At 43.9% G+C, this 14,642-nt stretch overlaps 1 protein-coding gene across 2 annotated transcripts; it reads right to left on the minus strand.

The window, feature by feature from the left end:
• Positions 1-2,722: 2,722 nt before the first annotated feature.
• ANKRA2 (ankyrin repeat family A member 2) lies at positions 2,723-14,451 on the minus strand. 2 transcript variants are annotated; one of them, XM_029072633.2, is made up of 9 exons: positions 14,378-14,451; positions 11,439-11,834; positions 10,146-10,304; positions 8,700-8,765; positions 6,636-6,733; positions 6,364-6,489; positions 5,870-5,936; positions 5,711-5,791; positions 2,723-3,733 (listed from the first exon to the last, which is right to left on the minus strand). In XM_029072633.2, exons 2-9 carry the CDS (start codon positions 11,728-11,730, stop codon positions 3,678-3,680), a joined length of 945 nt encoding a protein of 314 aa, XP_028928466.1. In that variant the 5' UTR covers positions 11,731-11,834; positions 14,378-14,451; the 3' UTR covers positions 2,723-3,677. The 2 variants fall into 2 exon arrangements, with proteins under 2 accessions (XP_028928466.1, XP_028928467.1); XM_029072634.2 differs by lacking the exon at positions 14,378-14,451 and having other exon boundaries at positions 11,426-11,717.
• Between the last annotated feature and the right edge of the window lie 191 nt (positions 14,452-14,642).

Consider the following 14,642-nt stretch of genomic DNA (forward strand, 5'->3'; position numbering starts at 1 on the left):
TAGTATTTATTGAGCACTTAGTATGTGCAGAGCACTGTACTAAGCGCTTGGAAAGTACAGCCCCACAGCACTTATGAACATATCTGTAATTTATATTAATATCTGACTCCCCCCCCCAATTGTAAGCTCGTTGTGGGCAGGGAATGTGTCTGTTTATTGTTATATTGTACTCTCCGAAGCACTTAGTACAGTGCTCTGCACACAGTAAGCACTCAAATACAATTGAATGAATGAATTGAGTGGTTGCCAGAGTCAGTCCCAAATTGCTATTGTCCTCATTAAGCTCTGGCTTCTCCCCACCCCTCTCAGTCCGTGCCTTTTGGACCCACCCTCGGAATTGGCTTCGGACCCTGGGACAGATGATGTACAGTTAGTAACCCTTGATCTTTCTCGGGGTGAGAAAATGGGAAGGGGCGATCTCACCACGAGAAAGAAACTGGGCCTCTAGAGATCTATCAACTCTTATGTTCAATTCTTTTCAGAATCTGCCCCCGGCTGGACTGTAAGCTCCTTGGGGTCAGGGAGCATTGCTCCTAAGAGTCCTCTACACTTCCAAGTGCCTTATAGGGTTCTCAGTACACAGTAAGTACTCAATAAATGCGACTGTGTAATTGTTCATAGGAGGTTATGGGTTTAGTTCAGAACAGGTCAGGAACGTTCCAGATTTCACATCCAGGACGAGTCTATATGAGAATTAGATTAAGGTTATTATTTCATTCTCTCAGAGGTTTGATGGGTTTATTAAGATAAGTTTTACCCCCCGGGTATTTAGATAATTCTATAAAAACTGTGTTTGCCATCTTTATCAAATCATCTTTATTGAGGGCGTGTCAGCATGTAGCTTTACACTAGGAAATTAAGTGGAATAGATTCCATCCTTGCCCTCCAGTTGTTTACAGTTGTGTGGGAATCAGGGAAGGAATTGCCACATGGTTTTAGTTTGAATTAAATTCCCTATTCCCCACGTTCACTCAGATAGGATTTCTGTGGAGCTTAGGTGTTCTTAGCCTTTGATATGCATTCTACAGTTAGGTAACCACAGCCTTTGATATGCATTCTAGAGTTAAGTAACCACCTTGAATCTACCCCAGGGCTTAGGTTAGTGTTTGGCACAAAGTAAGTGCTTAATACCACAAATCCTATAAATAGAGAATAGGGATTGGGATGATTTTGTGAAATTGAAAGTTAACAGATAATCTGCTTCTCGGGTAGCAGGCAAAAGGTAGAAACTCAGATCAAGTACTATGTGACTGGTGTTTCTGTTGTACTTAGGCTTACTTCAAACACTTCAGTGCATTTCAGTGCTTACTCCGGTTTGTTGCTCTCAGTAGGCTTACAATCAAAGGGAGTTTTAAAACCTCTAGGATTTAAGGTTCCCCTCCCAGAATGGCTACTATTACCCTTGGAGAGATTTGGGAAAGCTGTTGAGTTAGGGTTAATGGTTGCAGAGCTGTAAAAAAATTCATAGTTCTATGCATTCTCAAACACAGAAGTTGATTTTGAATTGAGAGAGCAAAAGGAGAGAAGTTAAATACAAATTCCTCCATTTCACCCGTTGTACAAGCTTCAATAACTACTTAAACTTCAATAAAACACTCAGGTTTTCTTGGACCTGAGCATATGTGCTTGACCTGAACTCCAATATGGAAAAGAAGTGGATGCATGACAGAGTTGGGAGGATGAGCGAGAGGGGCAAAAACTGAGGGAAAGGTCGGGGGGGGGGGGGCGGTGTGTGGATCTCACCTTCCCTAAATTTAAAAAGTTTGCCCGACTTTTTTTCTAGCTCTTTCTGGGTAACTTTAGTCCAATTCTACATCCTTCCTAAGGATTTGGAGAAATGTCCTTTGAGTGAGATCTACAGAGATCTAGTTCCCAGGGAGAAGAACATTACATGAATAAACTATCTGTTGGGGCCTACTATCCTTGTAGATTACAGTTCCACCCCCAGTAGGGGCTCAAATATATTTGCATCCAGGTTCCCCCAACAGCCTGCACGTGGGAACGATCCAGTGCTTAGAACAGTGCCTGGCGCATAGTAAGCGCTTAACAAATACCATTAAAAAAAGGTGTGTTCCGCTGGCTCATAGGGAGATTGAGTGGTTACCCGGTCCTGAAGTTAAATCACTCTACAGCTAACAGGTCAGTGGGTACCAACAGAGGCAGAAGTCACTCAATGCAGCGCACATGGATAGGGCCCTGTGATATGGCTAGAAAGGTTGTAGGGTGGATTACCCACATGCATGTAATATCATACCTCCTTCTCCCCCAGCCCTCCCCTTGACTGAGCAGTTTGGACATTTGTGACAGAGGAACCTCAGGACCAAGAACTCAAGCAGAGGAATTGATTACAGTGCTCTTGCACTTGGATCTGCTCCCTTTAGTCATCTGTCCCTCAGCCCCACAGTCCTTATAGACATATCTGTAATCCATTAATGTCTGTCTCCTGCTTTAACCTTAAGTTCACTCTGGTCAGGAATGTTACCTCATATTCTCCCAAGTGCTTAATACAGTGCTGTGCACACAGTAAGCACTCAATAAATTTGATTCAGAGTACAGTGCAATGAGGCAGGCAGGGGTGCAGCATGTGAAGTGCTTGGGTAGAGGACTATTAAATCATCTTAATTATATTCCATTTTCCCCAAAGCAAAGATGAATTTGTAAGCACAAATGTCTCCTTAATAAGTGAGAGAGTGCCTTAAAAAGAAATGGGATCCCACACATCTGAAAACAAGCAAGCCAAATGACACAGTATTTTAATAGGGACTGAACGATAGTTGTAAACGATCACACTTTGTGCACTTTTTGTACTTTTGAACAATAAACACGGCCGAGTGACATTCTCGGGGAAGCTGCTCCATCCCACCCCTGTGCCTACCAGGCTGCAGGGTATTTTCACACAGCCTCTAAAAATTTCAGGAGGCCCTTACAGGTCCCCTTTGCTGCCGGGCTGGTTGCACTCTGTTCTTTTAGGGTGTCTTCTAGGTTGAGTCCTTAGTTTCACCCGGAGGGAGCAGGGGCCCGGCCGAGCTAGCCTGGTCCCTGGGAACCCATCGTGGAGACTTCTTGTCTGTGGCTCCTGGGGGTAGCCCCAAAAACCTGCAGAGAACATCTTCTGCTGGTTTGTCTTTACCTGATTTCATCCTTCCTGCTGTGTCTATCTCAAAACCCAGAGCCCCCCGATTTTTAGATTGTGAGCCCCCTGATGGTCCAGGGGCCTCGTCACTTGTGTATTCTTTCTCAGTGCTTAATGCAGTGCTCTGCATACAGTAAGCACTTAATAAATACTATTCCTACTAATAAGTTTGTCTTCTATCTCCATTCACCCGATCTCTTTATAGCCAAGAGGTGAATAGGATAGAAGCCAGAGCGGTGTGGAAAGACTTCACGATGTCAAATGACTGCCCTTGATATGAAGACTGATGAAACTGGGTTTTCTTGAAAAGTTTTCATGCAACAAAACATTAATTTACATCTTTAAATATACAATAAAACACATTTACAAAACGGACAATTAACACAGACTATTAACTTCAGTGGATTAGGTGAAGGAAAATCTACTGAAACAGCAAATATTGAGATTGAGGTAAAATTTTAAGTAGTAAACAAATCATTATCACTTGTCAGGGCTGAAAAAAATTTAGACTATTGGGCACAAAACGTTTTCTTGAACTGAAAGTCTATTCCTTGATGTTTTGAAGGAGCTTCAATAAATGGGACTCAATAGCCTGTTGAACTAAAACAGAAAAGCAATCTGATTAGTATGACATCATTAAAAAAAAATCTAATCACTGAATAAAAAACCAAACAAATAAATGATCAGACACAACCTTCATTATTTATTTATATTGATGTCTGTCTCCCCCTCTAGACTGTAATCTTGTTGTAGACAGGGAAGCAGGGCCTGGGAGTCAGAATCTGGGTTTTAATCCCGGTTCTGCTACTTGTCTGCTGAGTGACCCTGCACAAGTCACTTCACTTCCCTGTGCCTCAGTGACCTCATCTGAAAAAAGGGGATTAAGACTGTGAGCCCCATGCAGGACAAGGACTGTGTCCAACCTGATTAGCTTGTATCTACCCCAATGCTTAGTACAGTGCCTCACCCATTATTAAGTGCCGCCGAGTCGTTTCCAATTCATAGCGACTCCATGGATACACTTTCTCTAGGACGCCCTGAACTCTGCCATAATCCGCAGCCTTTCTAATGGTTCTCCCGTTATCGCTGTTATGGTCTCTATCCATCTAGCTGCTGGTCTGCCTCTTCCATGTTTTCCCTGGATTTTTCCTAGCAGTAGTGTCTTCTCCAGAGAATCAGACCTCCTGAGTATGTGTCCAAAATATGCTAATCTAAGTCATTTGTCAAGTCAAAGTCTAAGTCAAGTCCTGTTTTTTCACTGTCCCGCTTTTGGATCCATACATTGTCACTGGAAACCATAAGCGCTGAACAAATAACCGTGCAAAAACGGAACATCTACCAATTCTGTTGTACTCTTCCAAGCACTTAATACAGTGCTCCGCACACAATAAATACCACTGATTGATTCATTTAAAAAAAGGAGGAGGCCTGTAATTAAGGAGAATTTCCTCACACATGTAGGACTGGTTTTCAGCCCACCACTGTTCAGGGATGCTGGGGTTAGGGAGTTAAGCCACAGCCTAAGCTTGGGGTGAGGTCGGGTAATATTCTATTTATTCCCTACTTATTCTCTATTTATTGCTCTTGATTCTATTTATTGCTCTTGATTCTATTTACTGCTATTGTTCTTGTCTGTCTGACTCCCCCGATTAGACTGTAAGCCCGTCAAAGGGCAGGGACTGTCTCTGTTACCGATTTGTACATTCCAAGTGCTTAGTACAGTGCTCTGCACATAGTAAGCACTCAATAAATACTATTGAATGAATAATAATAATGTTGGTATTTGTTAAGCGCTTAGTATGTGCAGAGCACTGTTCTAAGCGCTGGGGTAGACACAGGGTAATCAAGTTGTCCCACATGAGGCTCACAGTCTTAATCCCCATTTTACAGATGAGGTATCTGAGGCATAGAAAAGTTAAGTGACTTGCCCACAGTCACACAGCTGAGAAGTGGCAGAGCAGGTACCTCAATTTACCTAGCGGGTTTCAGTTTCTTTGACAGCAAAGCTTAGCTATGGAGTTCAACTCGTACGGTTATGGCTAAGGAATGATAATTAAAATAAAGGTTGTAAATCAGTTGTAAATCATTTCGCAGATACAATATGCTAAGTAGCTACTAGAAGTATGTCTGTTTGTAATGGTATTTGCCAGACACTGTATGTACTGAGCACTGGGGTATATACAAGGTAATTGGGTTGGATACAGTCCCTGCCCCACAAGGGGCTCACAGTCTTAATCTGTGTTTTACAGATGAGGGAACTGAGGCCCGGAGAAGTGAAGTGGCCCAAGGTCACCCAGCAGACAAGTAGTGAAACCGAGACTGGAACCCAGGTAAGTCCCTCTGACTCCCGGGCCCATACTCTAGGGCCATGCTGTTTCTCTTGCGAGGAGCACATCCAAACTCAAGGCATCAAAGCACGGTATCATTCAAGTGACACCTGGCATTGATGGAGACAGAACTAATAAGTGTTGCTGGGGGCTAGAAGTTTTTGAAGGAAGCTATATACAAGTCTACGTTAACACATTTATCATTTAAATAGTTTACAATCTGTGTACATTGTTGTCCTAATATACTCACCGCTACGGTAGCCCAGGGCTACAGATAAATCCATAGAATTATATCCAGAGTCTGTCTCAGCAGTTGGATCAGCTCCATTTTCTATTTTAAAAGAATAAATACATAAATAGAAGTCACACAGTAACTCCTCACAGGTGAGATGATTTTCAATCTACTTACCCAAGAGGATTTTTACACATTTCACATGATTTCCATGCACAGCATAAAGTAGAGGCGTCCCCCCGTTCTGCAAAAGAGGACAGAGGGTTTGTGCAAGAATCCAATCATCTGGCCCTGCTACCAGGTAGCCGTGGGTACAGTCTTACAAAGGAAAGTGGTTTAAAAACAATTCTACATCAAGTTTAAACATTTGGTGCTCATATCATTAGAGAGGAGATCTGTCTCACAGTAGACTGTAAGCTCCTTGTGATCGGGGACTGCATCTACCAACTCTTGTACTGTACTTTCCCAAGTGCTTACTACAGTGCGTTGCACACAGTAAGCACTCAATAAATACCACTGATTGACTGATACATTCGGGACGTTTCCTTCCAACCATCTTTGGAAAATCTCAAAAGCAAGCGGTGTTCCAGAAATCCACCACTGGTCGTGACTTTTGGAAGAGACCGTCCTCTGGTGCCTTTTCTCCAGGTGGGTAGCAACCTCGGGCTTACCCAGTCGTACTCATTGACGTCCACTCCACAGTCCAGCAGCATCTTCACAATGTCAGTGTAGCCTTTACTACAGGCTAACGACAGCGCGCTCTCTCGCCCCTTCCCCAAAATTTGAGGATCGGCCCCCTGGAAGGAAAAAATATTGAAGATAGTCTTTCCTTGGGTCCTTTTCCCAGGGTTGATTTTCCCAAGACACGATGAAGGCTATTGGGATTGACTGAGGCTGAGTAGTTACTGGTGGAAAATAGGGCATTCAAAGGAACCGTCCTTACATTCTGAAGCAGAAACTCCACCACTGCTATTTGCCCATGGGCAGCGGCCCACATCAAAGGAGTAAATCCTTCTTCATCCGTATGATTGATTATGTTTTCTGTTTGAAAGAGAATTTAACTGTAAATGACTCAAACTTAGAACTGGGCTAAGCTTGGGCTGCACTATGCCCAGGCAACAACCGGATTGAGAAGCAGAGAGACCAAGTGGTTAGAGCACGGGCCTTGGAATCCGGGGGCCCGGGTTCTAATCCTGGCTCTGCCACCTGTCTGCTGTGTGACCCGCAAGTCACTTCACTTCTCTGTGCCTCAGCTACCTCATTTGTAAAATGGGGTTTGACTGTGAGCTCCATGTGGGACAGGGACTGTGTCCAACCCAATTTGCTTGTATCCACCCCAGTGCTTAGGACAGTGCCTGGCATATAGCAAGTGTTTACGATATACCATTCAAAATCCAGTGTCATTCTAGAATGTGGCTGTCTGTCCCCTGCCAGGTGTGGGGACTGTGAGCATCAGTTGTGGAGGACCTGGGATGTCGATGCCTCCTTAGTGCAGCTGAATACCACTGAATAACATGAATAACACGGCTGGTGAACCTGGCTCATGCACCCGATTTTCATCTATGAAGCTGACGTTGCCTTGGCCTGGGTCAGCTCTGAGAGCTCTGTCTGGCTCAGATGGCTCCCAGGTGACGATTGCCAGGGAGGACTGCGTGCCTAGAGTGCACTGAGGAGGAAAAGCAGCAGGGATGAGGGGGAAGTTGGGGAGGGCAGAAGGTCGGGGGATAGGGGAGGGGGTTGGGTTAGGGGGAGCAGGTCTGGAGCCATCAGAGTAGCCCAGGGAGAGGCGAGCAGCAGAGCTAACCCCTGTGAATAGGGTCAGGCCAGTGATGGAGCATCAGCACAGGTAGATGAGAGGGAGAGGGGCAGGAATGTATGAGCACGTCCACTAATTTAAAAATAAAGTAAGCTAATATGATAGTGTAGAAAATCAGATGAGGTGTTTACTAAAAAGGTGATTCTTCCACCACACTCCGATGGTTGCCAATTTTTTCCTTTGAGCTTCTTTAATTCTGCTGGATTATACTTTTTTATGATTTGGAAATTCTAAAACCACTTTCCAGACACTGGAAGAGTGCTCTGGGTCATTAAGACATTTAAATACATGCTGCATGTCACATTGGGGTTTGAATTATTTATGCACGGAGTGCGCTATGGAAGCTATTCAGCTGGATCAAGAAATCAATGCCTGCTTAAACAAGTCACTCCACTGCATTAAACATCTAAGTGACAGGGTAGATAGGCATATTCATTGTCTTCAGATGGAGCTATGGTTATTGATACATTTTTACAAATTAGAAAAAGGACCAAAAAACTGAATAGCCTCCCATAACTACTTAAATGTAATCTCTTCAAGTAGGCCAGTTTGTGCAGACTTTTACACACCTACATACCCGTGAATAACAGTCCATGATTTTCATAAGAGTCAGGATTAGAAATAAATGGTCCCAAATGAATTGTTGATCGGCAATGATTATAAAAGAAATGCTGATGAAGGTATAGGGTATATCTGTGCAAGAGGCTACAGAATCTCCTCTCTCCACTCTGAGAAGAATCTAACAGTAAAATTTAAATCAGTTTTTTCTCTAAATCCACGTAGTGGGTTGAGACCTCAAATGCCTACGTTGTTGTTATTTTCATATTTATTAAAAGCTTACTATGTGCCAGATACTACACTAAGCACTGGGGTAGATACAGGATAATAGGGTTGGACATCGACCTTGTCCCACTGAGGGCTCACAGCTTTACTCCCCATTTTAAGATGAGGTAACCGAGGCACAGAGAAGTGAAGTGACTCACCCAAGGTCACAGAGCAGACAAGTGGCAGAGTCAGGATTAGAAGCCAGGTCCTTCTGACTCCAAGGCCCTTGCTCTCATCCCCTAGGCCCTGCTGCTTCCATGTTATGTTACTGGCAATTAACATGTACCCTTATTAACTTGAAGAGAAGAAAACTAAATCCTCCAAAGAAACAAACTTGAAGAATCTCCACCACCAGTCGAATCTCACCTTGCTCAATGCGGGTCGCCAAATACAGCATCTCCCCTTGAGCAGCCAGCTGGTGAACAGATAAGGCTGGAAAAAAGGAGTGGGACATATCACATGCACAGGGACCTCCCGCTGGGTTAATATGTCGACCTGCCAGGTTCTGCTCAGACACTTGGAGTTTTGTTTTGCTTCAGATTTCAAAAAATGTTTTCTTTTCGCTTTCTCAATAATCTTATTGCTCTTTTGGCTAGCAACAACAGACTAGCAACAATGCCAACTCAATAGGAAGAAGCCAAGAAACAGCCATACTGATAAAGAACACTTGAACTCTTCCAAAACTTTACTAAAAGACTCAACTCTTCCTCATACATGGCCTGCACCTTTTCCTCGACTAAATTCTCAGGACTGCGTTCCCCTCACTGCAGCCGCTCTGAGTATTTTAATCTTTTATCGCCCTCTGGGTTGTAAACAGTTCCTGGGAGGATTAGACTTCTCCTTTGGAAAATACCAGCCCCAGGATCTAATACACTTTGCATACAGTGTGCCCTCAGTTGATTCTGTGGGTTTTTCTTTTAACCGGTGAAATGGGTGGTTAGGGGCCCTAAATCCCTAAAAGCATCAATATCCCTTTCAAGTTGCCAAGTTGAATTCAGAGAGAGAGTTTACTTATTTGATATTACAGCCTTACAACTTATTTGCTCCTAGTGCAGGTTTCTCTCCATATTCCCCGGGGAGGAGGAGAGAAATAAGATAAAACCATCACTTATAAGAACATAAAGGCCACACTGGGTCTGACCAATGGTCCATCCAGTCCACCATTCTGACACCAACAGAGGTGATATAAAATGCTTGGAGGGGATTGTGATGGCTGATTTCCTTGACATCTCTCATCATCTGATTATCTGACGATCCTGTACATTATAAATTATGTATATTAACCTCCGTCTCCCCATCTAGACTATAAGCTTGTTGTGGGCAGGGAATTTCAGTCAGTCGATAGTCAGTCATATTTATTGAGCGCTTACTGTGTGCAGAGCACTGTACTAAGCGCTTGGGAGAGCACAGTATAACAATACAAAAGACACATTTCCTGTCCACAACAAGCTCACAGTGTAGGGGGGAGACAGACGTATTACTGAATGCTTACTGTGGGCACAGCACTGTACTAAGTACTTGGGAGAGTACAACAGTCACATTCCCTACCCTCAATGAGCTTAGAGTCTTGAGGGGGAATATGTCTACCAACTCTCTTGTATTATATGCTCCCAAACACTTAGTACAGTGCTCTGCACCAGTAAGCACTCAATCAGATACCACTGAAGATGATGGTTGATTTACCCCAGTGCTTAATTCACTGTTTGGCACACGGCAAATGCAAATATCACTATTATTACCTTCCTTAATTTCTCCACAAATTAACTACCTTAATTATAAAGGGAATTTGACACTGAATAGAGAAATACTTACAATTTACCAGCAGAGGTGTTGTGGAGATCTCATTTCCTCTATGTTTGTTAGTTAGAGTAGTCGACTGCTTTATGGGGGAAAAGTGTTTTGTTGTTGACGGAGTGTAGACATGTCTTACTTGAATTCCCGGAGAAGGAGATGTGTGGATATTGCATTCAGCTACATAACAATAGGAATAAAAAAATTTTAGTGACTGAGATAAGAAAAAAATCAGACTTCAAATCATGTTGGAAAGGCCTGATATGGCTAGAGTACTTAAAAAAAAAAATGGAATATGATTTATTTGATATGTCACCAAAAAGTCAAACCATCTCAATTAAAGTTGCCTTAAATTTATGACTTTAACCCTATACTACTCCTAAGGTTTAGTTTATTTTTTAACTTCACCTATGCAACCTCCACACTTGAGTGAACACTAAAATTTCCTGATTTAGCATGACAATTTCTGGAGAACCACAAGGTATTTATCAAATAAATCTACTTATATTTTATAAACTGAGGTGAAAGATTCCATTCCATTCGGGAAATTTGTGGACATGAATCGGGACAATTTGTTTTCCAATCTATGAAACCTAATTAAAAGATGACTCCCATTTATAAAGATCTCCTTGATGCAAATTAAACACTAATTTAGATTTGGGGAGTAGACAAAAAAGCTTCAACCCGCTTGGTGCAGAAACACTGGTGGGCAACATCCTGATTTCACAGATTTTTCATTCTGAATCTGAATGCAACCCATTTTTCTATTTTCAGTTTCAGAGATAAATCTATAGGTCTTACTTTGTTCAGGGACTCTTTACAGCCTGCTGCTATGTTGAAGGCTGCACAACAATCTGAAATATACATGCATCTGATTACATTGTTTTTGGGGCCATAAAGCAGAGTACTTGTATTCCTGGAAAGGCTTTGCCTGAAGACCTCCCACTGATTTCAAAGAGAATCATGCTAGTATCCATTATGGTTTTTTGAAGCCACTCCTAGTGACAGAGATGGGAATATCACTCCTTTTCTAGGAAAACCTGAATTTTAATACTTCACTATACCTGCATAAGGAATTTAAGAAGAAAATCACGGGATTAAAGTGAAGAACCGATAAAGAATACTGAAGTCGGGTAGAGAACATTTAAAAATCTATCATTAATTTAAAAAAATTAGCCTCTGAATTTGAATTTTTGTTTTAAAGTAGCACTGGATGATCTCTAACAGCCTCTTTCCCATTAATGAAGGGAAAAAAAAAACGGGTGAGAGGTAAAGAAAAACAAAACAAATATAACTTATACCATAAATTTCAACCTTTAAATAAGACAGATGCCACCTCAAGGTCAGAGTTAACTTGATCTTGAATATTTTTGCTATCTTCCTCATTCAGGGATTTCACAAACCGGGAACACACATTCATGTCAAATCTATTGGGCAAGATGAACTTCATTCCCATGGCAACACTCTGGGCGGGGCCCTCTTCGGGATTTGGGTCCATCTGGTGTTCGATCTTAACATCGGGCAAAGCGGAGAGGCTGTAGCTGCTTGTGCAATTTTCCACAATCAGCGGGACTCCGACATCCAGATTTGCTGTTGAGGCCATCATTTCAATCTTAGTTTTAGAATCTAAAATAGTTCTTCATTGCCTCCATGGATTTCTGCTCCGGGAGGCGAGGATTCAGTGTCTTCTTGAGAGGTGAAAACCTGTAACTGAACAGAAAGATGATGATTACAATATCTCATTAATCAAAAGCATTTATTATGAGTTTACTGTATTATACTAAGCACTTGGGAGAGAACAGAGAGTAAACAGGCAGGATTCCTGTCCTCAAGCAGTTATATAGATTGTGAGCCCGTCACTGGGCAGGGATTATCTCTATTTGTTGCCCACTTGTTCATTCCAAGCGCTTAGTACAGTGCTCTGCACATAGTAAGCGCTCAATAAATACTATTGAATGAATATACATATTCAAGGAGAATATACATTAAAATAAGGGGAATACAAAATAGAAATGACTTCTGGAAGTATACTGAGTTCATCCTTTTTCTTCAGGATCCCAGGTCTGAAAAGATCTTAAATATGTCAAAACAAAATGCATTACAATGCATGAGCACTGTGCTAAGCACTATGGTAGATTACAAAATAATCACGTCTGGGGGGCTCACAATCTAAGAGATAGGGAGAACAGATATCTTATCCCCATTTTACAGAAGAGGAAACTGAGGCCCAGAAAAATTCAGTGCCTTATCCAAAATCACACAGTGAGACTGACGGGCAGACCTGAGATTAGAACCCAAATATCTGGTCTCCATGTCTTGTTCTCTTCCTCCTCTAAGCCACACTATCTCCCGTAGGTTACTGCCAATGCACATAAAACATAAAATGCCTGATAGGCAAACACTCCTCTCGCTTCTTTGATTATTATTTAGACCTTGATCCTGACGTTCTTTTTTTTATTATTATAAAGCTCAGCTAGCCTTTAAGAAGCAAACCACGATCTCCTGTACGATATTCCGGTTTATTATTTACTCTCATAATAATTGTGGATTTTAAGTGCTTGTTCTGTGCCAGGCACAGTACTAAGCGCTGGGGCAGATATAAGGTCATCGGGTTGGACACAGTCCTGCTCCCACAGAGAACTCCCACTTTTATTCCCCATTTTACAGGTGAAAAAACTAAGTCACAGAAAACTTAAGTGACTAATAATAATAATGTTGGTATTTGTTAAGCGCTTACCTATGTGCCGAGCACTGTTCTAAGCGCTGGGGGAGACACAGAGGAATCAGGTTGTCCCACGTGGGGCCCACAGTCTTAATCCCCATTTTACAGATGAGGTAACTGAGGCACAGAGAAGTTACGTGACTTGCCCACAGTCCCCCAGCTGACAAGTAGCAGAGCCGGGATTCGAACCCATGACCTCTGACTCCCAAGCCCGGGCTCCTTCCACTAGGCCAAGCCGCTTCTCGGCTTGTCGGAAGTTTGTCATTTTCTATATTCGTTCAATAAATAAATACTATTGAATGATTATGGAAAATGACAAACTTCTAAGAGTCCCAACTGAGGTCTTAACCACCCCTTCTCCAAAATCAGAAGCTTGAGAAATGAGGTTTCTGCAGTCTTTTAACCTAAGTATAATTTGATAATGTCTCATCCTCTGACCCATCAACATTGCCTGGGGCTTGTGGAAGGGGCAGGGACAGTGTGAATTCCTTAAGAAATGTGTTTCCAAAGCCGGTTCAGTGGAAAGAGCCCGGGCTGGGGAGTCAGAGGTCATGGGTTCAAATCCCAGCTCTGCCACTTAATAATGTTGGTATTTGTTAAGCGCTTACTATGTGCCAAGCACTGTTCTAAGCGCTGGGGTAGACATAGGGAAATCAGGTTGTCCCACATGGGGCTCACAGTCTTAATCCCCATTTTACAGATGAGGGAACTGAGGCCCAGAGAAGTTAAGTGACTTGCCCACAGTCACACAGCCGACAAGTGGCAGAGCTGGGATTCGAACTCATGAGCCCTGACTCCAAAGCCCGTGCTCTTTCCACTGAGCCACGCTGCACTTGTCAGCTGGGTGACTGTGGGCAAGTCACTTCACTTCTCGGGGCCTCACTTCCCTCATCTGTAAAATGGGGATTAACTGTGAGCCTCATGTGGGACAACCTGATGACCCTGTATCTCCCCCAGCGCTTAAAAAAGTGCTCCGCACATAGTAAGCGCTTAACAAATACCAACATTATTAATCTCTGGGCCTCAGTGACTTCATCCGTAAAATGGGGATGAAGACTGGGAGCCCCACGGGGGACAGACTCACTACTCTCCATCTGCCCCAGCGCTTAGAGCAGTGCTCTGCACATAGTAAGCGCTTATCAAATACCAACATTATTATTCTCTGGGCCTCAGTGACCTCATCTGGAAAATGGGAATGAAGATTGGGAGCCTCCCGTGGGACCCCCTGATGACCCTGGATCTCCCCCAGCGCTTAGAACAGTGCTCGGCACAGAGGAAGCGCTTAACAGATACCAACATTATTATTATTAATCTCTGGGCCTCAGCGACCTCATCTGTCAAATGGGGAGGGGGACGGGGAGCCCCACGTGGGACCCCCTGAGGACCCTGCGTCTCCCCCAGCGCTTAGAGCAGTGCTTTGCACAGAGGAAGCGCTTCGGAAATGTCAGCACGATTATTAGGCTGACTAGAGGCCGGGGGTCCCCTTCCTTCGGCCCCCTCAGCCCCGGGCCCCCGCGCCTTCACCCCGCACCTTGTTCCCTGCGCTCCGGCCGGGCCGCCCTCACCGGGGGGAGGGGGGGGGGAGGAGAAGGGGTCTGGCCTCCGACGTCACTTCCGGCCCCCGGCGGGCGGGGATCGGTTCGCTCCTCCCCCCGCGCCGCCGTTGGTCTCTTCCGCGGGAGGGGGGGGGTCACGTGGGGAGGGCGGTGGGTCTCCGCGGAGGGGGGGGTCGCGTGGGGAGGGGGTCACGTGGGGAGGGGGGGTCGGTGGTCTCCACGGAGGGGAGGGGGGTCACG

This window comes from Ornithorhynchus anatinus, chromosome 1 (assembly GCF_004115215.2).
Source record: "Ornithorhynchus anatinus isolate Pmale09 chromosome 1, mOrnAna1.pri.v4, whole genome shotgun sequence".
NCBI lineage: Eukaryota > Metazoa > Chordata > Mammalia > Monotremata > Ornithorhynchidae > Ornithorhynchus > Ornithorhynchus anatinus.